The 21,034-nt window shown below is 47.4% G+C and overlaps 1 protein-coding gene across 1 annotated transcript in view; it reads left to right on the top strand.

Moving 5' to 3' along the window:
• Nucleotides 1-8,850, top strand: part of LOC142578586 (transient-receptor-potential-like protein) — a 241,302-nt gene extending 232,452 nt beyond the window's left edge. The window contains exons 14-15 of the mRNA XM_075687976.1: nt 146-410; nt 7,601-8,850. Of these exons, the coding sequence (XP_075544091.1) occupies nt 146-410; nt 7,601-7,790 (455 nt within the window). The 3' untranslated portion in view covers nt 7,791-8,850. The remainder of the gene's footprint in view (nt 1-145; nt 411-7,600) is intronic.
• Nucleotides 8,851-21,034: the final 12,184 nt, after the last annotated feature.

Below are 21,034 nucleotides of genomic sequence, written 5' to 3'. Positions count from 1 at the left end.
AAGGTTGTTGGCGTCCACTTTTGCTCTACCATCTATGTACGCTCGGAAGAACTGTGAAAGTCCGGTCTCGTGCTTCAAGTACACGCTCTGTTTGAAAGACCTGTGCCTCGGCCTAGTGAGAATGGTGTGTCACCTGTTGGTGCAGCAATCCCGAATAAGAAGGTTCGCGTGCGCGAGCGGCGGCTGCTCAAGGACTTCAGCATCACGCTGATGGACGCGTCCGACCCGGACCTGCTGTCGCGCCACTCGAGCTGCGCTGACGTCAGCAGCAGGCACGAGGAAGAGACCGAGGCTCGGCCCAGCTACAGCCGGGTGCTGCAGCGCTGGAGGGACCTGGTCAAGGCGCTGCAGGTGTCGCCCATTGGCACCAGCAAGAATCTGGACGCACCTACTCGCACCTCGATGCTCAGGTGAGTTGGGTGGCCGCACGCGGCGTATTGTATGCCCCGCATGGACGATATTACGGCGTATAAAAAACGTGCACCTCGAGCACCGCGTCGTAGAAGCATGAACTGAAGGGGTGCAAACGCGATGCTTCTCTTCGCCGCCTCCAGGCTCTCCTCCAGCGATCGCTTCTCTCGCGGCGAGAAACATAATCTCGCGCATTTGACAGGTGGGACATCTACATTTGCGCGTAAAAAGAAAACTCAAATCATGGAATTTCCGGAGGCAACGTATGGACATTCGGGCACGCCGCGCTGCGCGGTATAATTTCGACCACATGGCGTTTTCTATTTTTGCAGCGGTGCTGTTTGTGGCTAGGGTTCCCTGCATTTTTCGTCTGTGTCAACAAAAAAGTGGGCCGATCCTCGTCATATGCCGAAGGGGTCCAAGCACATACCCCTGGCACATACCCGTGTGGACTCCGGGTAGGGGGCTCCGGGACTTGCAGCACGCCCTTTAACTACCCTTGTCACACATGGGACCCAAAGAGGTCCCAGATACAAGGGTAAGAACAGATGTTTTTGAAAAATGTTTCTTACAATTTCCTTTCAAAGAGGACTGTTGTTTACATAAACGCCCAAGTCAACGAACTAGAGCTTTGGTGTTTGTTTTTGAGCAGGAGTGAAGGTGTTTGTTTGTTTAGTGTTTGTTCACATTTGAGTTTGACTGAAGCGCACGTAAGACCTCGACAGAAAATGAAGTAGAAAGGGCAGCGTTTGTTTAGGTTGTAAAGAAGCTTGCGTACTGAAATATATTGCAATAAGATGGCGAGTTCGGCTAGTTGGTTGGCGCTTATATATTAGTTAGCTTGAAGCACACCTAAGACGCGGACACAGGAAGGAAGTCCTATGCTGTCTACTTCCATTCTGTGTCCATGACATAGGTGTGTTCAATCTAACTTAGATATGCACATCAACTTACGATGGCTCAGCTAGCCATCTTATTGGAATGTGCTTGTCGGGTTTTGTTGGAAGTTTTCGGGCCGGCATATAGATGTGTGTCAGTGTAGTGTGTCTGCCTAGTGAGTTTTATTTTCTTGCCGTGATGTGTAGCGCGTAGATATCGCTAATTCAATCGGATCTTATTACGAATTCTTCGTAATTAATTCTTATTATTATCTTATTACGAATTCTTCGTAATTCTTCGTAATTATTACGAATTCTTCGTAATTCAATCGGATCTTAGCCCAAATGGTTGACCCTCGTCGGCCACGTCTTAAAGCCCCTTTAACTTCGTAAAGTAGCGACACTCTCCTCCTCCGCTTTCATTCCTCCTCGTTTCTCCTCTCTTTCACGCTCCCTATTCGACGTTACGCCGCCTACACCGCTCGAGCGAAAATGGCGCTTAAGCACGACTGTAAACAAACGAAGCCGCCGCGAGGGCCCACGTGATGATATATAGGCCAATAGCGACGTGGTGTCGGCCTCGGCCAGAGCGCGCGAGGAGAAGGCGGCATTCGTGAAAGCATGTGGCTATTGTACGAATTTTAAGGGGTCTTACCTCGTCTACGCCAGCACTGCCCTCTCTCTCTATCGGCGTTCCAAGCGCTTGCGTATCTAGTGTCGTCGAAACGTGACACGTGTCTGTGTTCCTGCGGGGCGGTGATCCCGTCGTCCACGCGAATATATATAAAAAACCAGAAAGACAAGCTGCCGTTCTCCATTTTGAATTTCACATCGATTTTGTCGTCGTGATGGGGAAGCCGCGTACAGTCCGGACTCACGAGGAGCAACGCGCCTTCGAAGAGCGACGTCGCGCATGCGCTTGGTGCTTTGTGCACGATCTTCATCGAGGGGGTTTGTGCCCGCCGGCCACAATTGCATTCTCGTCTCTGTTCCTGCCGGCGCTCTTCGTAGGCGCGTTGGTTCTCGGGAGTCCGGACTACACGCAAATATGATAGAATTAGCATAACAATAACACAGGTGATACACGAGTGTCTGTATGTTTACCTATCTCACGATGACCCCCGACATTAAGACAATGGATGTGTTTGTACCTTTCGTCAAAAATCTCTGTCACCTCTGTCTCGTGTGCTAAACATCTTCGCTGGTCATCCACCTGCACAGACTGGAATGGCTCGTGATTTTTAAACCCCAGCTTTTGTTGCGGAGCGCACTGTAGTATCTACAATTGCTAACGCAAAATTTCAATAGCTAATCGCGGCCACCATTTAAGCCAAGCCTATCGTTGTCGTCTCCGGCGTCACGGCGGAAACCACATGGTGGCTAAAATTTCTACACCAAAGCGCCGCGCGTAACTGCCTAAGGCACAGTGTGCGGGACAAACTAGTGGTCGAACTTGGCGATGTGCACCCGCTCCAGCTGCAGATACGGATGATGCAGCCGAGATTTGGTATGTATGCCGAGCCGGTCATAAGTCCACGCGGCAAGACATCCACAGTGTACAAGTAGCTGTCCCGGTGGATGCGATGGTTGCATTTTCTGCGAGTATACCGCGTGTTTCAACGAACACTACGTAATATTAAAAAATAGCAGTTCTGAAATAAAAAATTGGAGGACGCTTAAGCTTCGCCTTCAAGAGTGGAACGCGACAGCGTTCCCGTCGACCCGCCAAGGGGTATTGGGCTACGGCGCAGCGACAACGCGCCCCGCATCGGACGCGGTGAGCGTCAAGCAACGCAGCGTTCGGCGCGACAACGAAATGCGCGCCTCAGCAAGCGACGCACGCCTGAGCCTTCTAAGGTAACACCGCGTTCACTAGAGGCGCTTTTGTACCGCTTTGAAGCATCGAACTCGTGGCTCAGTGGTAACGTCTCCGTCTCACACTCCGGAGACCCTGGTTCGATTCCCACCCAGCCCATCTTGGAAGTTGCTTTTTATTTATGAAGTGCCTGCCGTGATTTATCGCTCACGGCCAACGCCGCGGACGCCGACGCCGACACCGACGCCGACGCCGACGACACCGGCTTTTCTGCGACACGAGCTCCTTAACGCTATCGCGTTAAAATTCGGATTGATCCCTCTTTCAATAGGAATGGGTAGAACAGGAACGTGAAACGTGTCTTCACCGAGGCTGTTGCATGTCTGCATTGTGTCTGCTGCAGCGAGCGAAACGCGCATGATTTGCGGGTCGGCGACAGCGTTGCACGCTGACTCGGCGTCCTGCTGGCGAGCGGCGTCCGGCTGCCGAGTCGCTTTGGCGACGGTACGAGCATTTGCGTCCGACTCCGGAGTGTCTTGCGTAGCCAATAGAGTTGCGACGGGCTCAGCTTCTAGAACGCGAGTGGCAAAGTTCGCAGAGTTCGCCGCGAACGCGCTAAGGGGTTCGGCTTCACGCTGGTATCTCTCTCGCCGGACCAAAGCGAGATTCGCCAGCCGACGCCGTTACCTTTCTGCGCCGCTTAGCGCAGTAGTTTTCTTACTTAGTGCCATCGCAAGCCAACCAGTAGGCGTCGTGTAAGCATTGCTGATGCATGTTGACGTTGTACACCGTAGGCGACGAGACGCCACAGGCTAATTCTGCGCGAAAGCCAAACCATGTGCTGCAAGTGCCACCACGAGGCTATATAGCGTTGGAGCCTCCGCTGCCCAGTGACTACCGAAGCGCTCTCTGTGGGCGCTCGTTAGTGTCATGATGATCTACTTCGCTTCACTACTGCTATTTACGTCTCACTAGTTGGTTAGAGCACTGACGAAGGTGCGAGGCGTACACAGGTAATATCCTAGCGCAGCGGTATATAGTTCCGGGCTAACTGACTCATTATCGGGTATACAATAGAGACTAATTTTTGATCGCTACTTAATACGGCACAGCGGCACGTGACATGTTATGACATGCGTGAATGCACGTCGTATATCTAGAATTACTGTGCCGCCATTAACCGTAAAGCCACACTAACCGTGATTACGCAGCCAACATGGCGGCATTCATGGCGTCTAAAGGCGTCTGGACGACTTCTGGACGCAGTACAGAAGAGCTGCTGCCACAGCATGGCGTATAGCCTGAAACAGCAGGTTTCCCTCTCTCAGTCATGAAGGCTGTTGCTGAAGCCGGTTTGCGGAAATTAAAGGGTCTAGCAGGCCAGAAGTCACCGACATCAGAGCGAAGGAAGCAACTAGAAGTAGTACCATACATTCATAAAATTTCCCACAGCATTAAGAAGGTGGTGGGAAGGCAAGGTGTACGCGTTGTGTTTTCCGCACCTTGCAAATTGGCTACCTTGTGTGGGAGGATTGGAAACGAGGGGACGAAGAGAGGGGCCTGTAAAGTTAAACACGTGACACCCTTCATCAAGTGCAACACTGGTGTATACCGCATTCTGTTGGCTTGTGGTAAAGTCTATATAGGCCAGACAGGTAGATGTGTTATTAAGCGCTTGCGAGAACATAACCTATTCTTTAGTGGGGACTAGGGAAGCAATTTGGCGGTTCATTACCGCTGTTGCAATAAGTGCAAAAAAAAGTGTGCCATTTTTCGGTCGTGTGAGCATTTTAGGGAAGGGCAAGACTAGATACGAACTCGAAATCTTAGAAGCTTTTCACATGGGAAATGAGAAAGAAATTTATGTCAGTGATACGCCTTTATGTTTAACAAACAAGGAACGTGCTTAGCTATCGAGTAGGAGAAATATAATTAATAAAAAATTGACATTTATGGACAGGTCTTGGAAGGGGTAGAAGTTGCGCATGCGTCGGCTGTTTTCGCACGGTAATGTATCTTCAAGGTGTTATCTATGCACATGTCTTGGTAGGAGTTGAAAATACGCATGCGTCGGGGGTTATGTGTGGTAATGTAAATTTCAATGAAGTGCAGTTGAAAGTCCAGCGTCCTTCCGCGTCTAACGCCTTTTCCTTGTGTGCGCTTCCCTTGTGTTTCGCTGGCATCCCCTTTTTTTAAGTTCATTATGCACCAACTGGCCCAGTAGCTCGCGCTAATTCACCTTAGGTATGTTTTGTTGTAAATATCGAGATCGGCTGCCTGTTATCGCGCTGTTGGGACTACATACATGCTACCGAGTCGTAAAACTGGTTTGATTTCTAGTTAGCAGATGGCGCCACAGCATTAGCATTAGTGATGCGTTGAAGATTCTGAACGATCTAAAAGCGTAATTGTTCACTGCATCATTAATTTGCTACCCCACTCTAGCATGGTACGTGATGACGATAGCGACAAAGCGCCAAGTATAGACGTCGAGCAGAGGCTGTGGCCCAGGTGAACATTTGTAAGGGCATTCACCCGTATTTCTTGCAAAGGAGAGTGCAAGATAACTGCAAGGAAAGCGTACAGGGAAGCGAAGACGTGCTATCGTATCCATGTAAACGCAGCTTATGGTTACGGCGTCAAAACATTGCGCCGCTCCACCAACCATGGAGCATTTAACAGGATGACATGGAGACACTGAGCAGACGACGCGGCGCGGATGAGCGCATCCCGAGTGGCATTCGCCCTTCCTATTGGAAAAGAATTCGCGTAGCTTCCACAGTGCTGCAACAAGGCCAGCTATTTTACTCCTTGGCGGTGACGTCACATCCGCTACATCTGTTACAGGATGTCAAGCGTCGAGCCCGGCATAAAACACTTTTGTGTTAAAAGGACCGTTCCTTCGGAGAAATTGCGTGAGTGGTGACGATTACAGGGTGATGGTTCCCGACGTCACGAGACAGCTGTAGTTGGAGTCCTGTGTATTGACGTCCTTCAGCAGCAACCAAATGCACATGGCGGGGCCCTTTTTAAGGAGAAGTTGCCTAGCAATGGCGCTCAGCGTCGTTGCTGCTGCACTGTGAGTAGGCCGCGCATGCACAGGCCTTCTGAAGAGCAGCGTGAGCATGAACAATAGCACAGGGTAGAGAAACAGCAGTATGACCAGCCGCGGTGTGCTGTCAGACTCGAACACCTTCGTGTGCGAGGGGCCGAGCGTCCAGCGTGCTCAATTGTCTAACGTCGGCAACAGCATCGCTGCACTTTCACGGGGGGCAACGGAGGCGCATTGTTGAAATAATACTCCGTAGAAACGCCGTATATATTGCCTTGGACGATCGTGGACAATGCGGAGTATCGGTAGGGGCAATGACACCAGGAGTATAAAGCAGGTCGACGGTGCATCAGGTAGAAGCAAGATGGCCATACAGGAAACGTGCGTAACGAGCACTTCGCAAGGAGCCGCCAGCCAAAGTGACGAAGGGCAATGTAGAGTGGGAATAACGGTGGAGACGTCCATAGTGAGCATGTCTGGTTGAGGCGCTCCGTGCGCTTGTTCGTCCGCGATGAAGGAGCTAACGTGGACTGGTGACGAGTGGATCACCATTGGGGAAAGGATCGTATATGAATTTGGCAAGATTGGTTGGAGATGATACTAGACAGAATATTAAAACGGCTGTAGTGCGTGTTCGCAACGGCACATCCCACCACACCACACTACATCGCACCACGCCATACTGTGCACTGGCTCATGTGGTCGCTGCCCAGCTCGAAGAAGAAAAGCGGCTGAAGGCAGCACGACAGGCAGCGAAATACGCCAGGGAGGCAACGTGCACTGCCCAGACAGAAGCGAAACCCCTGAAAGAGGCGCCACGCAGCCTGGCGCCGTCTCTCGAGCCGACGCATAACCTGCGCTGCGAAACTCACGGACCTCTGGCGTTTAAAAGAGCACACGCAACACTGTCTCAGCGTCAAAAGATGACAATGAAGTGTATGGTGCGCTGTATGTACCTTTTTAACATCGCCATTAGAAATGACAAATAAAACTTCAGCGTACTAGAAGTTACAGCTTGAGTGGTATTGCCAACAAAGATAAGGAAGAGCTCGGAAGCAATATTTTTGTAACTTGTTTGCCAGTAACTAGTTTATGTTATACGTTGCTGTACAGAGGGTTGGAGGCCAGGGACCGCATTTTCTTAAGTTTTTATTGGTCTTCCGGATTATCTCGTTTTCTTCTCGCAACTTGCCCGAATGTTCTCGTTGGGTGCCGGGATAACGACTCTGGCTTTCGGCGCAAAATCATTTGACGGTCACCGACAACAGGAGGTAAAAGCATTTCATGCTTGAAAACATCAGCGCTGGTTGATAGTCGTTAGCGCTAACGAGACGTTTGTTTTCAGCACGACGCTGGTACTTAAGTTGCGCGCTTACAGAAAGGAGTTCTATAAAAGCTTTTCCCAGGATACCCGAGAAAAGTGACCAACTGTTGCTTGTGCAGGGCGAAACTGGAGCACCAGGTGAGCACCGAGATTGAGCAGGACGACGACGCACCCTTGGCGACCGTGCACGAGGCTGGAGAGCCTGCTGTGAGAGCGCAGTGTGTCAGCGAGACTCCGCTGCTGGACTCGGTGGTGCAAGGCGCTGCACCAGGAGAACAAGCCAGCAACGCTCCAAAGAGCTGGTTGTAGTTGCGGGTGTAGCTGCGCCTGAATGCTCTTATGTAGTGCTCCTGCGTCGGAAGAGTCCGGCAGAAGAGGCGTTTCACGGCACGCGTTAAAATGAAAGAAATGCGCAAGCACCCAAGTTCGATGCCGTTTCCGCTTTCATCAACGCCTCTTCCAGTGACTCGGTACATAAACACATGGCCAGTTGTTGATCCAAAAGCGCAAAATGGCCCAAGCCTCGCGTCAGTCATCTGTAGCAGCTAAACGGCACCTAAGGTGCCATTGCCATGGGCTGCGACTCCACGGCACGAGCGCGCGTCGACGGAATGGGGCCAAGGACATAGCTGCTGCCCCGCGCCAGGTCTTGCGGGAGGGGAGGGGGCATCGCCGTGACGTGACGTCACCCTCACTCTCGCAAGCCTCTATTATCCGCGGAAGCTCTCGCCTCGTTCTGTGTCTTGGTAAAGCAAAATCAAAACGTGCCAAGCGACTCAACGTGCTCGCTTCCCCACGAGGAGCTCATAATCGCTCAGCGCCGTTCAATTGGACGTTAATGCTTCCGCATCTACAACTGATAAGAAGTGCTGAGATGTCCTAGGATTTTGCGATAGCAATTATGTGGACACCCCAAGCGATTTTTTTTCACGACGACCCAAAATCAACAAATCGTTCCAGCCGGCCATTTTTTGTTTTCCAACAATTCAAGGGTCGGGACTGTACAAAACAAGGGCATGCAAAACGTACCATTCCCGAACAGGCAGACACCAGCGAAAGCACTGTATAAAAACCTTTTCAATAACTCGACTGTTCTAGCTAAAATAAACATCAAAACTTCAGTATATCGATATGTACGTGCTTTTCGTTGAAATACTCTCGGAAATTGCTGCATTTCGTAGTGTTGAATTAGTTTCAGTGCCATCTACAGCAACCGTTGCATATTATTTCGGGTGGGCATGAAAAAAATACAGAGCAATGGGTCTGCAACAATGTGTGCGGCAAGTTTTGCTTCTTCTTTAAATGCAACAACTTCCGTTCGGCGATTACACATTAGGAAATTGGGCGTCTGTACGTTGTTCTGCGTCAATAAAAGATATGGGACATGCCAACAGAAATTATCTAGATGCGGCACGTCAACCCTCGAGGCCATGACTGCAAAATCAGAACATTGCTTCTCGGCCAGCTCGTTAGGCCAATCTGTGGGCGCCGACAGTCCAGCCATAACCGGTTCTCATGCAACATACGTTCGTCCAACAGACGCTTAGTAATTTATGACGACAATGACAACGTGAAGCTTCGACTTTGCGTTTACAAAAACAAAAGACAGACTTTGCGAGGCAAGGTGACGACCCTGTACATAGCAAAACACTTTATGGCTAATGTCAGTACATAGAAATTCTCCTTGTCTCGATGCGTATTGCTACCCACGTATACTTGGCGCGCACGATGCCTGCGTCACTTGCTCCCAGGCACATTGAAGTCTAGTCTATTGTGTAAACCAGGGACATCGTAACACAGGCTCGCGATACGAGTATATCGCGAGACACGTTTTGTGGAAGGATGAGGCAGGCGAGGAGGATGGCCGCAACCCACTCACGCTGCCCAGTCTGCGCGATAGCAATGAGATTATGCACGACTGCATGAGAGAGATCTGCTTCCCTATGATTTCACTGCGAAAGAACTGCGTGCTATGATAACCATTCCTAAGATTTACAACGGTGCCAGACGAGATTCAACTCTTTGTCGAAACCACCTCGGCAATTTTGCGAATGTTTGAGAGTACAGGGATGATTCTCTCACACGACATACAAATCTGAAATTTTCTCTGCTGGAATGCCGACAAAAACTACGCAGTTTTCACAACAAATATGGGATGTTCACTGCATTAATTTTGTTTAGATTTGTGTTATGCCTGCGCATGATTTTTCTTATTTATTTAGGCAGAAACAGCGATGATTCAGTTAGAAAATTGCATCAGTACACCGGGTGTTTCAAGCACGGTTATTACCAATAACCTATGAAAAACAGATATAAGCCAACCATCAAAGACACCAAGGGCAGCATAGGGAAAATTACTTGTATGTACTAATTGAGCTAGTGAAATCATGAATTAATGAAAATGAAAGCATATGAAGAAACAACTTGCCGCAGGTGAGAAACGAACCCACATCTTTGAATTACGTGTGTGATGCTTTTACCAATTGAGCTACTACGGCGCTGTTTTCCTATGCACTTTCTCGGGTAGGTATCTTTTACTACGACAACTAACCAGTGGAGTGTTAGCCAGAGCCACCATTCACAAACCTTGGTGGCGGATGTGGAACACCTGTGGTGCCGCAGGCGTCATGAGTACGTGAACTATTTGGGTGACGGCAACTGATCAATAAACCCACACATGCTACCTGAAGGCATAAATGTTGCCGGACTCAAGACCCTCGTAGTGCAATGAACGAGAAGAAATGGAACCGAGGGGCCCGATTTTTATTAGTCATATCACTAGATGGACAACAAGCAGAGACACTAAGGACAACATAGGGGAAATTACTTGTACTTACTAATTGAGGTAATTAAATTATTAATTAATGGAAATGAAAGTGGATGAAAGCATAACTGGTCGCATGTGGGATCCCTCTATTGTTTCTTCATCCACTTCCATTCCAATTGATTTATCATTTTATTAGCTAACTTATTAGGTACAAGCAGCGTACTACTTGTAGTCCTTGGTGTCTTTGTTGGCTTCCTGTGATATGATTAATAAACATCGGTCACCTCTGCTCCTTTCTTCTCGTTCATTATCAAAAAACAGGAAAGTCGAAACAAGATGGGAATTTTGGTGGCCTGAATAGCGGCGAACATCAGAAACACTGAGAGTCGTTATAGGCTGCTTAATTGTATGCTACTAATTACCTAATTGATAACTCTCACATGCCGTATGTATGTACACTTACTAGCAAAACAGTTCAGAGTGGTGTCCTGCAGTGCATATTTCTTTTGAAAAATGATCCACTTCATCAAAGAGGTTGTAGTTTTTGCAACTCTTTGTAATGCCAAGCTCCTACAAAGCGTTGCTGCGGCGCTAGGTTATCTCTAACCCGGCTCCATATGGTAGCGTGGCGGAGGCTTCGGGTTGAAAAAATCAGAAGCTCGGAAGTTGGGAAATAGATGTTTAGTGGCACTTGAACAAAACATATTTACTTCGTTGAAGAGGAAAAACAGAAAAACGGTGAACTGTTTCAGTTCAGTTTCAGTTTAGTATTCGTTCATAACAATTTGTAACGAAAAATGGTATCCAGACAAGGGTCCCAAAGACAGAAGCTGCACCGGGACCCTTGGATTAGAAGTTATACAAAAAAAATTACCGACGATTACGTTACTTCCTAATGCGAAATTTGAGCGCAGCAAATAAGCTGTTTCACCTTTTCGATAGATTGAGGCAAAGAAATCGAGCAACACATGTATGCGCTATCGCAGAATTTTTTTTTTCATTTTTCACACGTATTCCTTTAACAAAGACTCCACTAACAGTTCTTGACAGTCATGAAGGAAGCTTTGTGGTCGGAGAAATAGACTGATATATGTTCGACTTGGTACACCAATGCTTGATTCTCAAAGACGAGATCTATACAAGTGCCTCGCGAGGTTGTCACAGCCGTGGGATGCGTTACGAGCGAGAGGAACGGGATGTTCTCCCGCATAAGTGTTAGGAAATTGCTGTTTGTCTTTATGTCAAGCCGCCACCGATCTGGCTCTCTGATTGCCACCGCACAGGGCGAACGGCAGCGGCAATTTCGGCTCGGGCGGTGCACATATACAGATCCGCCGCCACCGATCTGGCTCTCTGATTGCCACCGCACAAGGGTTGCATTGGAGGAGGAGCGAAGAAAGGAATTAAGTTCGAGCCGGCGCTTTGACAACCGGAGACTCGCAGGAAGAGGGGGGAGGGGGGCGGCGTGTACACCCAGCGGCAAACGATGGGGGCAGAAGCGCGCGCAGCAAGCGGACAACACGATAAAGGGAGGAGGGAAGAGATAGCAGCGACTGACTGATGCCGCTGACGCCGATAGTGAGTCAACCCCAGCTGCGGAGTCGGTTTCAGGGACAACGCCGCCGATGCCGACACAAACAATATGATACCCTCGCTTCCGCAGCGCTAAGAACCAGGTCTAGCCGTGGGAAGGTGGTCACTTATTCGTCGACGTGCCGGGGCCTACGTGAAATAACCGGCGCGTCGGCAACTGAAGAGCACCCTATCCGCCACACAAGAACAGGGGGGGGGGGGACCCTTTCCTCCTCTTTCTGCATGGCGGCGACGGTGTTCTATGCAGTCACGTTATCTTGACTCTCTAGCGGCGTCAGCGGCATCCAGCGGTATCAGTCGGTCGCTGCTAGCGCTGGGGGGATGAAAGGGGGGCGGAGCTGGTTACGAGGCCGACGACAACGCCGACGACGACGCGAAACCCAGGAACGGACGCCAAAGAGCTGCGCTCTAAAAATAAAGCGGAATACAAAGCAGAGAAACAAATCATGAAATAAGCAAAATATAACCAAGAAACTGAGTGACGACACACATAAAAGACAAAAGGAAGAGGAAAGATGCACAATCAATGGTAATTCCACAGCTTCTAAATAGCAAAATAGCACTGTAGGAAATTAATGAGACAGCAAATAATTCTTGAGTTCGTATTTAAAAGAGTACAAGGTAATTGACAACTTAATGGAATATGGAAGACTGTTCCAAAGTTTAAGCGCGTAAAAAGAGGAAGCCATCTTTCCGTAATTAGTATGACATAAAGGCAGCAAGAAATTTCCTTGTGCTGCAAACCAACGAGCCTCTCAATGAGCCTCGTTTCCATGGCCTAGTGCAGTTTTTCTCTCTCCCCACCGTCATTATAAAAGCTTTGCTCAAACCCTCCCTGCTGGCGGTAGCCAATCGCACACCGGTCGCAACCCACCAAGACGACAGTCAATCAAGAAGCACAAATAACACTGCCGCCTACGGACTATCGGACCGGTGGCCCCCACCGAATTCCAGCCGGAGCAAAGGCGGAGAGAGATTCTGGCTAGCGGAGAGAGTCGGCTAGCAGAAGGAGTAAATTCTTTACTGTGTACCTTACGTTGAAGCTCCAATCAAACACAGCTATGCGCCCTCTGCCTGTGTAGCTATCATAACGATCATATTCCGCGCTCAATTTTCCCGTTCTATTTTCATTTATCCACATTAGTACGTGTGGAATACACAGTAACTATTTCGCACTCTAGCTGATCGTTACCAAAGCTTCTTGATTTTTTCTTACTTTCTTGCAGTTCGTTGCGGAGAAACGGGTTTTCAAATGTAAAGTGGGTTTTCTCTGGATATTCGTCAACTAGTTGACGCCAGCTCTTTCGTGTAGGTCGTGCATGAGCACTGAGCTAGTGTGAGACAGGAGTGCTGTGAACGAATCCTGCACTGTGTTGGCTTTCCTAAACTAGGCGTACTGAGCCATGGCCTCCGAGATCGGGGGGCACGTATCGATCGCTGCACTATCTCGGAGACCACGATCGAACGGAAGGGCCACGACAACACTAACATTGCGCTCTGCTTGCTCGGCGTTCTCTTTACACGGCATTGAAGAGAAGCATGCGTGACCGCAGGACTCACGTTACTGCGAGACCTGCAAATGTATGTGTGCGTATATATATATATATATATATATATATATATATATATATATATATATATATATATATATATATATATATATATATATATATATATATATATATATATATATATATACGCAGGAAAGAGACGACGAACTTTTTGGAAGACTTCTTTTACTTAACGTTTTCGGCTGGTGGACCAGCCTTCTGTACTCTGACGAACAGTACAGTACCCTGTACTCTGACGAAGGCTGGTCCACCAGCCGAAAACGTTAAGTAAAAGAAGTCTTCCAAAAAGTTCGTCGTCTCTTTCCTGCGTATGTTACGTCGGGTCCTGCGTGCTGAACTTTGAAGAAAACCCCTATATATATATATATATATATATATATATATATATATATATATATATATATATATATATGTATGCGTGTGTGTGTCATGAACCACAAGAAAGGGAACCGAGGGGGGCCCGATTTGTATTAATGATAGCATAAGAAGCCGGCATACAAAGACGCCAAGGACTACATGGGGGAAATTACTTGTACTTACCAATTGAAATAAAGAAATGATAAATTTTTGCAAATGGCAGTGGATGAAAAAAACAAGTAGTCACAGGTGGGATACGAACCCACGCCTTCGTATTACGCGTGCGATAGTCTTACCAATTGAGCTACCGCGGCGCCACTTTTCCATCCGCTTTCTGGGGCATTTATGTTTCGCTGCTAGAACTAACCCTGGCTGTTTTAGCCAGCGCCGCCACTCACAAACCTAGGCGGCGGATGTGGAACATCCTTTCTGCAGCAGGTGTCGCGAGTACATTATCCATTTGCGTGACGGCAACTGGTCAATAAACTTACATGGTTACCCGAAAGTATCAATGTTGCCGGATTTTAGACCCTCGTAATCTAATGAGCGAGAAGAATGGGAACTGAGGGGCCTCTTTTACAGCGAAGCTGTATATGACAAGCCGATTGATCCGTGCGCCTGTCTGTCTCCTGTATGCCGAAAACTCCTACGACGCAACCGGACGCGAAAGTGCGAAAAAAACGAGAGGCGTGCGATTGGCTGCGCCATTAGTGACGTCGATGCTCTCCATCGCAGCCGAGCGTGCGCGCAGCTGTTTCTCTACGGCTCTGAAATGGGTAGGCCATGCGTCATACGTGCTCCTGAGGAGCGGGCAACTTTCTATCAGCAACGCTGCGAGCAGAGCCGGGAACGAGCTCGCTCAGGCCATACCGATGCTGCAGCCCGGGCACAAGGATCGGCTCGTGCAGCCGATCGCAAGCAGCAACTGCTTAGCGAGGATCCGGCAATCTACCAAGACGCCGTTTAATGAATAGTAGGGATTGACCGAGTGATGAACACGGCGGCCGCACGTTTCAGCTATTTTCGCTGGTTAGTCTGTACGGAGAGCTAGGGCGGTGATTTTTTATTAGTCACCAAAGAGAGCATAAGGAAAAGGAGACACCAATGACAACATAGGGAAAATTAATTTTCCTTACTTAACGAAATAAGGAAATGATAAAAATCATTGAACTGAAAGTGTTTGAAAAAACAACTGGCCCCAGGTGGTATACGAACCAACGTCTTCACAATAAGCATGCGATGCTCTTGCCAATTGAACAACTGCGGCGCCGCTTTCCTATCCACTTTCTGGGGTATTTATGCGTCACTACTTGAACTAAGTTGTGTATTTACGACTGCATTAAACAGTGCTAACATGTGGGGACAAAACTAGGTAGTTGACAGAGAAGCTCAAGAACATGTTAAGGACCGCGCAAAGAGTGATAGAACGAAAGATGTTAAGGCCTAACGTTGAAAAACAAGAAGAGAGTGATACTGGTCAGAGAGCAAAAAGAGATAACCATTATTTTATCCATATTCATTTCATTAGTTCACCATTTATTGAATTGAATTAGCAAGTACAAGTAGTTTGCCCTATTTTACCCTTGGTGTCTTTGTTGCCTTCTTAGGGTATGATTAGATATATATGTATACAGGGTGAGCGACTATAATGCACCAAGATTTAAAGATATGCAAATGACACGTGCGTAACTAGAACAGTACCAAGGTAATGTTTGCCGTCGTTTCGAGATACTCACATTGTTGTATTTTATTGTGCCTAATTACATAATTAGTCTTATTAATAATTCAACTTGACGTAATACTTCTGCCGAAGGTCACCAGGTGGAGGAAAGTGATTTAATAAAGGGAAAATGAGACATCCACCCAATCGTAGCAATTGATACAGTGGAAACCCGTAAGGGCTCCTCGAAAGAAAGGCCTTGAAGTTGAAGAAAAATTCGTCCTAGTCCGGGACTCGAACCCGGGACCACCACCGTTCCGGGGCAGCCACTATGGCATTTGTGCTAGCCAAGCGGCTAGCAGATGACAGGGCGAAGTCGAATCCATCAACTGGAAGCAAAGCAAGGGTTTTACGAAATAGTTCTGCAGAAGCCGCAAGATGGAGGAAAGTAATTAATAAAGGGAAAATGAAACATGCACCGAATAGTAGCAATTGCTTGTGGCAAGGTTGTTGCAAGAAGTTGCAAGGTTGAGTCTACACACATCACACATATGAAGTCCTTCTAAAAGACGAGAAAAAGAAGCGGCATTACACCGGCTTCACATGCAGCGAAGGCTTCGACACTGTTTGATCCCTCCTGGAACCCGATACCACAAAGCTGAGGTTCTGGCAGATGAAAGAAACAGACAGTGCAGACACAAACTTCGTCCTGCCTTTGAAGACCTAGCTTGTACTGGTCTTGATGAGACTACGGCTTGGTCATGACGGCCTTGACCTTGCATACATGTATGCTGCCAACATTCAAAGCTTGAAATACCTTTTTGCCTCAATATTTCTACCTAACAACTAAGAGGCTAGTAGGAGCGGCTCACGGAAATACCTTTACGTGCCAATTCATTTACAAAGATATTCTATGTATAACGTCTTGTATGAATCTTCTGTGTGGAGCAAAATGAGCAGCACCCAACTGGCCTTAATCCTTCGCGTCATTATGCGGGCCCGTTTTGTGTGTAGTGCACAGCTTGTTACAATAACGTCACCTTTGTTTATATTCGCATCACAGCATGCATGATACATTCTCGGAACACTTGAAGCGAAATATGCAACCTAATACCTGTTTCATCAAAAGCACTGCTTGAGTATATGCACCTACTCGTCATGTAGTAGCACCTGATTATTTATACGGACACTTTGGTTCTCGAGTGAAAATGTTAATGGAGTGAATTACTTTTAATACAGAATCTCTTATGAAAAAAAAAACATTCCTAAGAAAACACTTTGGGATGAAAATCGACTTACAAGCGTAGTGCTATGCAATGAAATTAAAGTTACAAAACAATTGGTAGCCAAAAGTGGATTATCCTGGCAGCTATAAAGCAAGCGTGATGCAATTTTTAGTAGTGCAAGGGTTTCATGGCCAATGAGTGTCGCGGGTAAAGCGCTCGGTCTCCACAATGAGTGTCGTTCATCCTTGATTTAACTATTTCATACCTGTATATCCGAGGAGTCCATAAGACTCGTTATGGTGTCTCAAGGTGCCTCGCTGCAGCAGCAAATCATATCCTAGTGATTTGTTGTATATATCTGTGCCTATACTCGACTGTGAGGTTCTGAATGCAGCCCTGGGGCCAAATTCTCTAACTTTCCGTATTCCATTTTCTTTCCGTATGGCCTTTGGCATGGGTCACGGTTGTTGCCGCTCTGCTTTCAGCGCCAGGAGTTGATGCTTGTACTGTTTCACACTGTTTCATTTCCTGTACCATTTGGTAAAGTTAACAGGCATCCAGGGAAAAATAAGGTCATTTTGAACTTTCCGAGAGCAGGCTGATATGTTTTTGACAAACATGGTACATTTTCACAAGCTCTTTAAACTAAAAAAAATATTTATGCCGTACAAAACTGCACCTTTACAATCACATCGAAAGTCAGAATTCCTGAAAATGTCATTAAAAAATTCGTAGAACGTTCATAAACACCTGGATTTTTTATTAATTTTAGATTAGAATTTATGCGCGGCACCTTACAAGGCGTGCTGATGAAACGTGCTTCCTTAGATGATGCAAAATTTCCGCCCAAAAGGAACAGAGAAACGTGAGCAGAAAGCCTCACAGTATTCACGCAAAGAATGAGGAAAAAGCCCGTAGCGACACCACTTGTAAAGTTAACACACATATTTTCATCACGCTTTAACGGTCGTATATGCGGCCATTCCTTCCTTTGAATTTGCATTGATTCTTTCTTGCATCTTTCCGTTTGTGTCCCGGTGAATTGTATTGCGAGCGCGGCGGTACCAGAGTCATCAATTGCTTCCACGCGCGAAGTCTACAAACTATGTCTGACTGATCGCAGACGGTCTTGTATCTTAAAGCAGGCATAACATTCCCGACTTGCTAGCGTCCGGGTCTTAAGCGTTCCCGATAAGCTAAGGGGCCCATCGCGCCATTTAATTCTTCTCATTAGCTCTGGTGTAAGCGCTGTCCGAACCTGTAGAAAGGTCGAAGACACCTCAGAACCATATTGTTCGAGCGGCCCGTCTCCCCACAGTTTGTATTTGTTTGGGAGCGAAAGTTTCGGTGTATACGCAAACGACGACCAGGAATCGGTCGCAAAAAGACGGCCAGAGGCAGGCCTCGAGACGATAACCGGACGGGTGTATCTCCGCGCATAGGCGACTTGGGGCTTCCCGTTAAACGCTCAAACGTTTTTCATTTTCTTCCTTTCTTTTCGCGCACGTTTTAAGTACTGTTCGTATTCGCCGAAAATATATCCTGTACTAGCCGCGTTCATGCCCGCATACGTACGTGAGATTCAGGAACCACGATGTTATGACCATTGAAATATTACACTCTACTGTGCTACCTATTGCGATGAGCAAATCGAAGCCGATAATGGCGGGTAAAGTAAGGGTTTTTTTAGGCATGTAAGGCCCTCTACGCTGGTCTTCTCCGAGATAAGGTAGCCTCGCCGCGTACAGGATATTCTGACTGAGCTACGTCAGTTGCTCAGTTGCCATATTCAGAAGTTGGAATCTTTGTATGAAATAAAAATATTCTAAGGAAACGCTTTATTCCTGTCGAGTTCGTGCTACTACCACGAGCATCAAGCTGTGTTGCTGGTGATGATATATACAGATGAAGATGTACAATGGATGATTAGTGATTAGTGCACGACTAGTGTAGGCAACTGCTCGCTCGTGGAAGGTGTTGTCACGGTGTTGTCACGTTGCAGTAGAATGGCACCGAGAAAATGACTGCTAGCGTCCGTGTGAAAGATGGTGGGTGTTGTCGTATTGAATTGGCACAGTACTGGATCCGATGCCAGGCCATGTTTAAAATCCAGGAAAGCATCTTCACATTCGGTGGACCAAACAAAGGGCGCATTAGTGGCGAGGAGTTTATGGAGCGTGGACGCAAGCGCAGCGAAGTTGTGTATGAAGCACTGGAAGCAAGAAACAAGTCCGAAAAAACTGCCCAGGCCTTTTTGACACAGCAGACGGCAAAAGTCGAGAACGGGAGCAAGCTTCTCGGGGTCCGGTTGAATACCTTCTTTGCTGACTAAGTGCCCCAAAACTTTGATGTTTGATGGTCTTGCTGGCGAAGCTGCATTTTTCTGTGGTGAGCTGCAGGACAGAGTTTTCAAGACAGGCAAGGCTTCATCAAGACGTTGCAAATGTTGTGAGAACGTGGTTGAAAACAGTACAATGTCGTCGAGGTAGCACAGACAGGATTTCCATTTCAAACCACGAAAGACATTGTCAATGATGCGTTCGAAGGTGGCAGACGCATTGCAGAATCCAAAAGGCATCACATTGAACTCGTAGGGCCCATCAGGAGTAGCAAACGCCGTTTTTTCTTTGTCGGATTCGCACATCTGTATTTGCCAGTATCCTGATCTAAGGTCAAGGCTAGAAAAATATGCGGTACCGTTGACTGAATCTAGGGCATCGTCGATCCGTGGCAGGGGGTAAACATCTTAGCGCGTGATTTTGTTCAGGGCATGATAATCCAGGCAAAAACGCACTGATCCGTCTTTCTACTCCACTAGAACGGCAGAGGACCAGGGACTCGAGGAAGGACGTATGCTTTTTCGTTTAAGCATGTCTGATATGTTTTCCTCGATCATTTTGCGCTCTGTAGGAGACACGCGATATGGGCGCCGCTGAACAATGCGGGGGCCATCTGTCTGTATCCGTTGAGTAGCGGCGGTAGTCACACCGAGGACGGGCGAATTGACGGCGAACAAGGAAGGGTATTTGCTGAATGATGCGAGGAGATCTTGACTCTGGGCAGGTGTTAGGGCAGGGCTCATGGTTGCCAACAATGGTCTGGAAGAGGGATTACTTGTTAGCGATCTTGACTCGGGTGGCACAGTGTCAACAGCGCAAGTGACAGCTGATCCACGAGGCAACAGTTGGGGTTCGGAAGCTTGGTTTAAGGCCGTAAGAAATGCAGAAGCCTCAGAGAAGCGAATAAGGCCAGGGGTAATCAGAATCCCTCGACTTAGGGTATGGCCATAGGGTAGATTGAGTACGTCTCTATTCACAATGCTGCACGACTTGACACTAATATTCTCTTCTCTAGATGGCCAAAGAACGTAATCGGAAGAAGTGACGAGAAGAATGAGGTCTTCGTGGTTAGGAAAAGAATTGCCGGTGGCATCCAGTTGTATGAGGGGCTGACGACAAGAGACAGAAGCGGACGCAGAAGATAAGAAGCCCCACCCCTAGATGAGTTCGTGGGTGTACACTCACGAAATACCACAAAAACAGCGTGATGACGAATTCCATCCGTGGACACACGACCAGTACACTACGCGATCTGACGAATAATAGCGCTGGTCGCTGCACGAAGAAAAGGGCCGGAGTCCTCATTGGCCTCATTGACACTTCGATAATTAGGATATTACGTCTCGAGCTAGGTAATTAATTACAGTTACCTACGTAAACCTAAGTAACGAAAAGATTACTGGCAGCTACTCCACTGTACTGTAAACAATACGCACTAGGTTTTCTTCGAGTAACGCATTGCTCTTTTTTTGTTTTGTTTTAATGACGTCAGAGATTGCTGTAGTATACCTGATCGTTAGTAAGCCGATTCCATTCCGTTACTGTTTTTGGAAAAAATGAATATTTAAAGCAGTTATTACGCTGACGAAAAGGGGTGATTGTGAGATTATGACGTGGTCTTGTGGCGTAACCTGAAGAGAAGGATATTAGTCCGTCAATATTAGTCTTACGATGACCTTTCAATAATTGGTATAAGAACTTAAGTCGGGAAATGCGATTTCTTTCGGATACAGGTATCAAACCAGCCCTATTTAACATATCAGTTACTCATGTGCGCCCATAGTTACTTTAAATAAAACTAACTACTTTCTTTCGTACTTTTTCAATTTTATTAATGTTCGTTTTAGTAAATGGATCCGAAATTATCGCCGCATAATCTATTATTGGAAGGACAACGGATTTGTAAGCTTGGAGCCGGACTCTGAGCGTGGAGAGTTTTAGGGCTCGCTTTAGAAAACAAATTTTACTGTTAGCATTGCTTATAACCTGATCAATGTGTTTTGTCCAGTCAAGGTCGTCAGTAATCCATAATTCTAGATT

This window comes from Dermacentor variabilis, chromosome 4, assembly GCF_050947875.1.
Source record: "Dermacentor variabilis isolate Ectoservices chromosome 4, ASM5094787v1, whole genome shotgun sequence".
NCBI classification, from domain to species: domain Eukaryota; kingdom Metazoa; phylum Arthropoda; class Arachnida; order Ixodida; family Ixodidae; genus Dermacentor; species Dermacentor variabilis.
The sequence above is the reverse complement of the archived record's forward strand: the minus strand, read 5'-3'. Positions and strand labels throughout refer to the sequence as shown.